The 11,412-nt window shown below is 42.3% G+C and overlaps 1 protein-coding gene across 1 annotated transcript; it reads right to left on the minus strand.

The window, feature by feature from the left end:
- Nucleotides 1–2,801: 2,801 nt before the first annotated feature.
- LOC116734614 (thyroxine 5-deiodinase-like) lies at nt 2,802–5,046 on the minus strand. The gene has a single exon (XM_032586102.1). It carries the CDS (start codon nt 4,735–4,737, stop codon nt 3,931–3,933), a length of 807 nt encoding a protein of 268 aa, XP_032441993.1. The 5' UTR covers nt 4,738–5,046; the 3' UTR covers nt 2,802–3,930.
- Nucleotides 5,047–11,412: the final 6,366 nt, after the last annotated feature.

An 11,412-nucleotide genomic window follows, 5' to 3' on the forward strand; every position in this document is an offset into this window, starting at 1 on the left:
TGCGATTCTCAGATTTCCGTACCCACTTCCGGGGTAGTACTAGCAGCATCGAGGACGGTAAGGCATCGAAGCGATTTTATTGACAGCTGACTGCGATGGTTGATTGGCTCGCAATTTACCTCACTGAAGACTGCAAACAACATCACTAGTGGCGCCAGGAACAAATGCTGGTTGCTTTTACTAGCAATAAAGAAGAGAAACGGTGCCGCTGTGGTCAGCTTTCTAACGGGGCCGCAGTTAGTTTCGCGCCGACAATGTGAAACACCAGAACTACATATTAGCTTATGTAAATTTTATTTTCCCATTGGTTTAAAATAAAGAAATAAAGTTCAGGCGTGGCTATTGGTTTACATCTTTTGACCGCATTTCCTAAAACAAAAAGGTTGCACATAAATAAAATAAAATAAAAATAAATAATAACAATAAAATGCCACATTGTAATTATATGTTAAGATATATAATCAGCTGATCTTTGTCTTTATGAATTTCTATAAGATAAAATTAAATATCAGGGTTTGAGTTCATCAGAACCAGAACCTCGAGGTTCTCCGTGGCTGAGCGCCGCGGCACCGGAGAACTGACCTCGGCTGCGCGCTCACGTCCCGCCCACGTTAGCGAGGAACAAACCGTTTAATGGAGAAGCTCCAGATAATATTACCTGGGGTAAAAACCGAACCGCACATTAACCGGTTAGAGCGCCACTTGCCAGTGGAAAAGCGCCTCTGGGTTTCCCTCCATTATTGCCACACATTTATTAGTTGCACCTATTAGCTAACCTGCTGTAGTGGAGAATTTAAATTGTATTTATTTAACCAGGTGAGACAATTCGGTACTAATTATTATTTACAACACCGAGCTGGGATGATGGAATTTGATGGTGTGTTGGAAAAAACAAAACAAAACAAAAAACATGTAAATTCTGTGCATCTTTTCTTTCATTTTACAAATATGTGCTATTTATGTTGAGTCAAAAATAAAATACACAATAAAGGGTACATTTTTACCCCTGTATTATATGCTATTGTATTCAGTAATGTCCCTTAATAATTCTTCCACTACTGGCCTCCAATGTTTGTTACTCAGTAGAACAGAACAGCAGTGTTTGTCCATTGGCCGCTTGACTAGATGAAGCAAATCTAATCTCCTTAGGGACACAAAGTTCTCCAGAATCATGTGCCGTTTTTCTTATTGTTGTTTACTTTATTAAAGACAGTAACTATAATGATATACTTACTGTTGCTAAACAAGAAAGCAATGTTAAAACTATTTGTAATCCATAATCCCTTGACCTCCTTACGCGACCTATTAGCAGCTCAATGGCAGATACCGACGGCACCGTTTGCTTCTTCTGATTTGTCAGACATTGCTGATTGACTGACCTTCTTTAATCACTTCATCGCTTCAGAAGAGCTGCAGCTCGGCTGAAATGTGAAATTCAAACAGACACGCAGCTTTTTTCCCTGTCAGAAAACAGACCATCGGAGGGAGCGCGCCGGCGGCTCCCCACGCTCTCAGCTTGGCCCCGTACGCCGCATGCCACGTCGGTCCTCCGGGGCCAACACGCAAAGCGAAAAACTGGGCGAATTATAACCACACAGTAGCAAGTCGGGCCACATGGGATCAACAGCATTCACATTGCTCTCTAATCCAAATTGCATTTGTCAGTGTGTGTTTGTACGCAGCCGAAAACACACTTGCAGGGATGAAAAGAAAAGCAAAGAGGACGGACTGATTAAAGAGGCTGCAAGACATCACCTAAACAGCGTTAGCTTTTTTTGTTTGTTTGTTTGTTTTGTTATTGCTAGAGAATAAAAGTTTTGCAAAGTTAATATAAATATGCCTGGTTGATTAAAGCTGTGGAACATGACTCCCCTGTGAGTTTGAGCTTTTCTGCAAATTGTATTTCAGTTTTAAGCACAAGATTTATCCATGGCGTCTCTCGGAGAAAAGATGATCACGTGCAGATCATTTGTTTCACGTATGAACAAAATTGAATCCTCATTTCGTGTTTCTGACGATCACTTTACCCAATCGTCTCTTTAAAACTCGTTATTTAATTTAAAACAGGCAAGTTTAAACATAGTGAAACCGATACGAGTGACATTGGCCACTCGTATCGGTTTTACACAAAACCGCTCGTTTCGTATCAGCTCCACCTTCTCAGGTGGAAGAATCTGTCGACTATTTGTCTTAGACACGACAACTGCGTGAGGAAAGATGCTCTGGTCGGGGGGTGAAACGACAAGTGTGGGATCAAATTTAGGCTGGACATCAAGCTTGAACTTGCTTGAATTCCCACAGTGGGACACGGTGCTGGCAGCCTGATGATGTGGGACTGCTTTGCTTTTCAGAACGAACAGGAAAGTCGGTGGAAAAGGCTGCTCTCCTTTCTTTTGACTGTCACCATGCCTCACCCTGAGAACAGTGAGCTCAGTTTGTTGTTTAGATTTTTGCTTTCTGGTCAAACATGCTGTCTTCATAGCCCATAATTGTTTTCCTCTCTGACCCCACAGGATTAACGCGACCCTAAACACGTTCAAACGTTTCGTCACAAAGGCAATAAAATAGTTGCGGGACACAAAAATGTGAGTTGTTATATTTTCAATTGTATAATTGGATTGTGTTTTCACTGTTCCCTGCTTATGCTGAAATGAAATGCATCAAGTTGCTGAATTTTTCTGAAATGATAATAAAGATGTTGTGTAAACATCAGAGAGAAATCTTTTGTTCTTTTTGCTTCAGAAAAAAAATATTGAGCCCATTCACAACAGGAATGAAACATGCGTCACTCTTTCTTACCGTAGTTTGTACGACTTATTGAATAAATGCACCCAAGTCTGTATCTGAATAAAAAAAAATGCCTCGATAATTGAGGCCCTATTTGCCATTATATTAGAAGAAGGGTGGGGGGAAATCCATTAAAAAAATTTAACACTTTTTGTTGTACTTAACGTTTTTCATTTAGGAAGATTTGTTTCTTTCTACATATTTTCAAAAAAAAAGAAAAGAAAAAAAAGACAGGCATTAATGAAAAATAAGATTAATAAAATAAAACTAAATTCCGCCGTACTTCAATTGTGTGTGTATGTGGGCCACACAAAAATCACCCATAAGACCACAAAAGGCACACGGACCACACGTTTGATAACCCTAGTTTGGATTAAAACCTTCCTAGGTTTTCAGTGGTCCAGCGAAAGAACAATACGCTCATTTAATGCAACACAAAGAAAAAACAAAATAAATAACTTTAAGGTCTCTCCCCACCTTTCATCTGATCTGAGTTTTATTTTATTTTATTTTTTTTGTAAAAACAACATATTTTTCAGTTACATCGTTTTCAACATCACATCGTTTGGCAGTGAACCACGGAGGGAGCGAGCATCCAGCTAATATTGCTCTGCTTCCAGTGTCAGAAACATCAGTGTCGGTTTTCTGGATGCGCCTTTTAAAAACCGAACTTCACACAGACGCCAGAGTGAGATATTAAGCTGAATGCACGCTCCTTCACCCACACACACACCCGCACACACACACACACGCACACACCCTCACACACACCTACGCACAATAGAAAAATAGTGGTCACCAACTGAACCCAGCTTCAATTGATTCAAATACTTTTTCCATACAAAAAAAAAACACAACAAAACAAAAACAAACAAAAAAATAAATCGCTATGAGGAATCAATTTAAAGTCATGACAACACAGTTTAAAAGCCTACAGTCTATAGGCTAAAGGTGTCAACTTTAACTGAACCTCTATCTGTCAGTCCTGAACATCTTAATGCAAGAGAAACAACATATATATATATATATTTATAATATTCATATATAATGTGCCATGTGTGAACGTTTGATAGCAGCATCTGGATATTTTGCACTGTGGGTTTGGACACTAAAGCGGAGGGCAGAGCAGCAGGGCAGGTTCGGCTACACACACAGCACCGCCGTCTGGGGGTCCATCACCTCTTTTCTGTATTGCTCCAGCCAGTTCTTCAGTTCCGAGATCCGGTAGCCCTCCGGGCCCCTCCCACCCTGGTACACCACCCGCTCATCCATCACGATGTAAAGTCGCTCAAAGTAGGCTCCGTAAGCGGCGTTGGACGAGTTGTCCATGTTGTCCACCACCACGTTGCTCTCTGGCACCTCGGTGAACATCAGCTGCGCGGCTCTCAGCCGGTCCTCCAGGCAGCGGTGCTTGGGGATCTGGTAAGGCGCGTCGGAGCTCACCCAGCCGTCCGACGGGTGCGCCTCCTCGATGTACACAACTAAGAAGTCCGCGATGTCCGCGTACTGCCTGACGACGCGCTGGAACGCCGCCAGGCGCGTCATGAACGGCGGTCAGGAGCAGCTGCCAAAGTTGAGGACGAGCGGTCTCTTCCCTTTCGTGCAGTCCAGGATCCGGATCTGCCGCCGCTCCTGGACCAGCACCACCTCGGTGTTGGGGGCAGCCTCCCCGAGGTGCGCCGATTTGAGAAAGTCCAGCTTCTGGCCGTGCCACACGGCCCTGAGGGATTCCCAGGTGAACATCTTGTTGGAGTCGGAGACGCACACCGGCGGGTCGTCCGGGCTGTCCGGACGCTCGCCCATTTTCAGCAGCACTTTTCTCCTGATGCACAGGAAATCCAGGAGCCACAGCATGACGGCGGCCAGCAGGAACCGGGGCAGCAGCATCAGGCACAGGGCTGCGTGTTTCAGCGCCCTCGCCATTTGGACACCGCCGGAGTCGTCCATCATCTCTTCCCTTGCCGATAGGACGACACCGAGGCAACTAATATTCAGTCACCTTTAGCCATTGGAGAAAACAATCTGACGCAGGCAGGACCTCTTTTTATAGGTACAGCAGTATTTGAATAATAGAAGAAAAAAAAAAAACACGCCTCCGGTACCCGCACCGCCCACTCACATGGAGGGGATTACCTCCCGTCAACTCTGAGCTTCAGAAACACAGAGGTGGGGAGTGAGGAGAGCAGCCTGGATGGCTGTCAGTCCAGATGCCTGTTAAACATGACACTCCTTGTGAGAACGTGCAACCGAGTGGGCCGTTTCCCCGCTCCGTGTTTATTGTTTCCGTGGAATGGTGGGGGTAAACCCAGGCGTTCAGTTCCCGCATACACACACACACACACACACCCACCCACAAACACACACCCACACACACCGCACGTCCTGCGAGTCGGGGAAAACATTTGTCTCATCCGCCGGGAAACTAGAATCACTTTGTCACGATGCCAGCCAGCGGCCGCCAGACGGCGCTGCAGTGACGCCAGACAAGAGGCCCCGCGTTTCAGAAGCAGCGAGCACCCCACGAAGCGGGCGAGGTAGCAAACTGATGGTTTTCTGGGAAACTTAAATGCAGGAATTACATTTTGGTAAAAAAAGAAAAAGATAGCTAAAGTTTTGACCTATACCCAACCTGGTGGTGACAGCATCATGCTGTGGTCCAGATTTAAATCAAGTTAAGAATTTGTTGCAAGATATCAAGAAACTCTCTCTCTCTCTCCCTTTTTTGTAAATCCATTCACTGAGTGTGAAAACTTGGTGTTTCTATAAAGTGTCGACTCAAGGGGGCTCAAAGTTTATTGTTTGGAGAGAGAATCACATACATTTATTGTAGGTGAAGATTAGAAGACAGGAAACAGACATCATAAAACCTTTTCAATAGATTTTAGTTAAAAAAAAAATCATGTTCATTTCTACGTCTCAAATCAGATAAGGGAAATCTTGAATTTTTCGGATTACGCACGAAACGCTATGTGTGGCAAAAACCCCCCCCAAACAAACCAAAAAACTAAACAACTAAATCTGCAAAAACCAAACGGCGGTGGCAACTGTGTGAAAAATATAAGGCAAGTTCTGGAAAAAAAACAACAAAACTTCAGAACCGGAGTGGAGGTTCACCTTCCAGCATCACTAAACACTCAGCCATGAGTTCAGCTGAATGATTTCACATCAAAAGCATATTCATGTTTAGAGTGGCCCAGTCAAAGTCCAAGACAATCCTATTGGAGCATTGCTCCTCCAAGAAGTTTTTCCATCTAATCTGATTGGCCCTAATCTGTTTTGCCAAGAAGAACAGGCTGAAATTTCAGCTTCCAGATTTGCAAAACGGGTGGAGACAAGAGCAACAATTCAGAAATGAAAGCCTGGCTGCGCTAATTGTTTTCAGTCGACTAAATTCCTGTGTTTTTGGCCAAATTCTCTGGCCTAATGGTGAACGAAAGTCACCGGATCATGCTCATTACTTTGAAGTGACACCAAATAAGCGTTTCCCAGCGCAATCACAGTTAGGTTTTAATTATCTTTAATTCAATTAGCCTTAGCATTGTGTATCTTCGCCGAGGTATTTTATCTTGTCAGCTGAATTTCCCGCGCTCTGCTGTCCAGATTTTTCCCTCGGCGGCGCTTGTTTGGTAAACAGAGCCTTAATTAAGTCTAACATGGGGATTATTGAATGCGTTTCGCCGGGTCCAGCTATAAAACAAGGCCGGTCCGATCTTTTGCTTCGACCCCCAAATCCTGTTACCTCACCCTGAAACTTTTTCCACCCCCTCGCAGGTGTTAACAAGATGGAAACCATGTGACTGCTGGGCCCTGTTTCTCTGACTTAACAATAGCAGCATGTGTCCAATCATCTCCTCCGTCCCGATGCGCCGTCGTTCTTCCTTCCCTCCTTTCCCGCTTTTTTCTATCGCTCTGTTCCGACTGTGTTGGAGGTCTCCCCGTATGCTTCGCAGGTTAGCAACAGAGTATGTAATGTCTTTTAAAAGTTATTTAATTGTTTTTTTTTTTACTTTGATTGTTTTAAATAAGAAGTATTGACTTTGAAAATTACAAGATATTGTTCTCTCGATGATGCTGAGCTTTAAAATAACTTAGAATAATTGGTTACATTGTTTCTAAATGTTCTTTTAATGATTATTACTGGGTTATTAGCATGTCATATAAAGTGCTATTGAAATATAGCCATATTTGACCTGCTTATGAGCTCAGATATTCTTGAATCTGATGCTGTGGGTCTTTTTTTTCTTCATTACGTTGGTGTGACTTCCTTTTTTTTCCCCAGTAGGATTTACAGTACCCTCAAAAAGTATTAACGGGTTTCCCCCTTCATCTCAGTCGGATTTTACGAGACAGACAAACAGTTTTTTTTTTTTTTTTGTGGAAATACAATCTTCAAAGTGTGGCGTGCATTTGTATTCAGACCCTCTATCTCTGACGCCCATAAATAAAATCAAACAGCATCATAAAGACAAAGGAGCAGAAAGCCAATCAGACAAGCAGCCAAGAGGCCCATGGTAACTCTGGAGGCTCACAATAGGCTTCTTGTATAGGACCTACTGGGATTGATTAAATGTTGACCCCCTATGAAAATCTTGGATGGCTTTAAAATAGATTTTTTTCTAATTGATTAACACAATTAGACGTCCATATGAGTTCTCCTTTCCCCCCCCTTTTTTTTTACCCAGTGTTGTTTGTCATCATACCCCCTTCAAAAAGCACCGTGACACTTTTGGGTCACTCTGGAGGAGTTTTGTCCAAGACTTTTTTTTTTTTTTTTCTTTCTTCAAAATTCTTTCAATTCGGCCACATTGAAGGCTTTCTTGGCACAAATAGTCTATTTGAGGCATCTCAAGAAGATTTAAGTCCAGCATTGTGCCAATCCAAAACTGGACAACACACCTTCAGAAAGTTTCCCTTTTCCTCCAAGACCAAGGTTTTGGAGTTCATCAAGAAATTAAATGGGGAAATATAAGTTAGACTTTTGTGTTATGCTTGGTTAACAGTATTTTAGGCTTTGGAGCTTTACAGTAGATGCAGCTATTATTATTTTTTTTGCTGTCTTTCTTTTTGTTGATTCAAAAGTACTGACCTTAATTAAAGCCAGTGAAACCTGCAGAGCTTTAGACGTTGTTCTGAGTCATTTTGTGACTCCTGGAGGAGTTGTTGCTGAGCTCTCTCAATAAATTTGGTCGGCTGGAAATATGAATAACGACTTACTCTGGTTCTGTGGAGTTTCAATGGCTTAAAAATATGATTAGGTGCAGTTAATTCAATCAATGTTTAGGTAACCTTTGCCCCCATAATAAACTCAATCGTCATTTGAAAACTGCACGTCGAAATTGCTCAAGTTACCTCTGCCTTATTTGAAAATTTGCTCGATGACTCGAGACGTCTGTGTTACACGAGAAAAGAAAACGCAGGGGAAGAAACATTTTTCCCAGCACTGTAAGCAGATCTTAGAGACGTTTTTTCCGCCCAAATACTTACACTCGCATAAAACACTTTGACTGTCACTCACTGTAAATCTCCACTGAGTGTGTAGCAGCGACAATGAAAGTAGAACAGTAAATTTAGTTGGACTGTGCTACTGTGACCAAAATGAACACCAGATCGCATTTAAGGAGCAATAAGTAACGAAATCCCGCATAATTCCGAAGGGATAACGGCTTTCTCTTGCGCCAATGTGTTATGCGTTTAAAGCTCATTTTTACGCATTCTAAAAGGTTTATCTGAAGACAGTTTCAATCTGCTGCGTGTGAACACAGCTGCAAGTGCTCTGCTCGCCCGGGTGAATTTACAGCTCAGGCATCAGCGTCCGACGCGGTGGCACAGCGTTTGGCGCAAGGGATGAGTCCAAATGCTGCCCTTTTTTGGCTTAAAAAACAAAACAAAACAAAACACACAATCACAGTGTCACCCCGGCCAACCCTGTCTGGCTCTGCACTTCCACCTTCTGAGTAAGCTCCTCCGGTTTCTAAATGAGGCCATTCAGACTCATGACTTGGTAACCGAGGGCGAGCTGACCTGCTCTGCTCACAAGCAGTGGCAGCAGTCTTCAACACAAGACATATGTGCATCCTAATCCAGCCCAACCCTGTCCTATTGATCAAAGTAAAATAATAATTTAAAAAAAGCATCTTTATATCTCATTAATGCAGAAATAATTCACAAGGTATTTTTTTTTTTTTTGCTCTGCTTTGAGATTGATGTCCCGTGGGATCTGACACAGATCTTGTGGAAGAGAGCGGTTCTCAACAGCGTCGTGCCCAAGAGCTGCCATGGCATAAACACAACCGCCGTAGTTAAAGCCCTTAACCACAGCGATAGAGTGAACTAATAAAGATGGCAGAACAAAGCGGAATTTGAAAGTACCCAAACAAAGGAAGCTGGGCACTGTTGTCTCTGCAGTGTTTATTTTTTTTACATGGTTTATTTGAGAGATGGAAATGTTTGGCAAAAAAGTTTGAAAGTTTTTAATTTGCAAGAAAGGACTTATTTCCTCCTCGTAACAGGGACACACTTTCTGTTTGTCTATTCTTTTCTCTTCACTGACTAAGCAATGAGAAATGAATCAGTTAATCTCCCGGTAAATTGCCCATTCTGGTACTGGCTCAGTGATGAGTCAAGCCTAATTTCCTCCAAACATGACGCCTGGCATTTACACCAAAGAGTTCGATCTTTGTCTCACTAGACCAGATCGTTTTGTTTCTGATGGTCAGAAAGTCCTTCAGTGACTCCAGACAGGGAGCCTTGTGTCTTTTAGGAAGGACTGGCTTTTGTCTGGCCGCTCTACCACCCAGGTAGGTTTGCTGCAGGGATGGTCGTCCTTCTTCGCCAGTTTGGATGGCGGGTCAGCTCTAGGAATAGTCCTGCCAGTTCTAAACTCCTTTCATTGACCAGTGATGCAGGCTACTGAGCTCAATGGGATACTGACATGTTTCGGTATCCTTCCTCTGATTTGTGCTTCAAGACAATCCTGTCTCTGAGGTCTACAGACAGCTTATTTGATTGAATGCTTTTTGTCTGATCTCTGATCTGCACTCCACTGTGAAACCTTACATAGACAGATTTGGGCCTTTCCAAATCAAGTCCAGTCAACAGAATTTACCTCGAGTGGATTCAAATGAAACATCTCAAGGATGATTGGTGGAAAAAGCTCAGTTTTGAGCTTCAGTGAATATTCATATAAATTAGATTTTCTTTTTCGTTTTTTGGTTTTCTACTTCTGATATATTCGCAAAGAAACCCCAAAACCCTTTACCAAATTGCCATAATGGGGTACACTGTATGTATGCATCGACTGCAGTATAACAAAATGCATTGTGAATATTTTTCCAGGTGCACCGTAAATAATTTTCAGTAGTTTTCTATTTATAGTTCACAGTCCTATTTTTTCCTACACACTTTTCCTTCCACTCAACTTTCCAGTCATTTTTGGGGGGATATTTGTGCTTGAACCCAATGAACATCTAGCTCAGTGAGCAATGACATCCTGTGACTTACCCTTCTCATGGAGATTATTAATGACTATCTTCTCCCATGATTGTATAACAAACAATCTATAATAAAAATCTTTTTTTGTGTGTGTTATTTTTTTAATTAGCTAAAAGCCAGTCTCTTTCCAATCAACATAAGTAAACTCTGAAAGTATATCAGTCTACGTATAGCACACTTTTTGAACTGATTATTGAAATAAAAAAACTTTTCAACCATATTCCGACTTACTGAGATGTGCTTTTCATGTATTTCAAAGAGTAATCTCCTCCATCTGAACTGATAAAACACAGCGGTAGGTGTTTTATAAAGAGAAGAGCAGACAACCTGGTGAGAAGCAGCCGCGGCAAACCAGATGTGCATCTGTGACGGCTGTTTCTGTTAAAGCATCTACATGCAACGAGCTAAGCTCACTTTGTAAACATTGGAGCAGAAATGAATGCCAGATTCCACACACAACCAAGAGATCTGAAACTGGTGTATTGAGCTGTAGTTGCTTCCTAAACCTCTGAGGTATTTCCTAAGCAAGGTCAATTGTGACAAATATGATAACTGTGACCAGATGGATAAAAATACATCACATATCCTTAACTTTGCCTCTGCAGATGTGATTGCCTTTTGGTTAAGAAAAAAAAGAAGCAGAATCAAAGCATTTTTCTTACGTTGGCACTTAAAGTGCTGCGTCTTCGATTTTCCAAGAACAATAACTGAACAGAAAGCACTTTGAAATTATATCAACCCAGACGTGAGTCAGATATTTCCTCCCTGTGTGTCTTCTTTCAGTTTAGAAATGATAAAGAAAAAAGAAAAGAAAAGTGCACTCAAGGCTTCCAAAGAACTGGCTCCAATCAGCTGTTGCACAACGCCTTTTATGTGCCTCGTATCTTTTAGGAATGCGACCGTATTGAGGTATGTACCATGAAAAGAAGCATCAACATTTACCCAGTCATGGCTCTGTAATCAGGGATTCTTGTGTTGTTGGTTTCTCCTCTGCTCGGTTTACCCACCACTGTGATCTGGATTAGGCCATTTGCCGCCTTTGGTTGTTTACATGGAGGCTAAAGGAAGAAAAGGGAGCATCTGTGTTGGCTTGTGATGAATTCCCTGCCTGTGTTTCTTATTTGGGGGGAATCT

The sequence above is a fragment of the Xiphophorus hellerii genome, chromosome 15 (assembly GCF_003331165.1).
Source record: "Xiphophorus hellerii strain 12219 chromosome 15, Xiphophorus_hellerii-4.1, whole genome shotgun sequence".
NCBI classification, from domain to species: domain Eukaryota; kingdom Metazoa; phylum Chordata; class Actinopteri; order Cyprinodontiformes; family Poeciliidae; genus Xiphophorus; species Xiphophorus hellerii.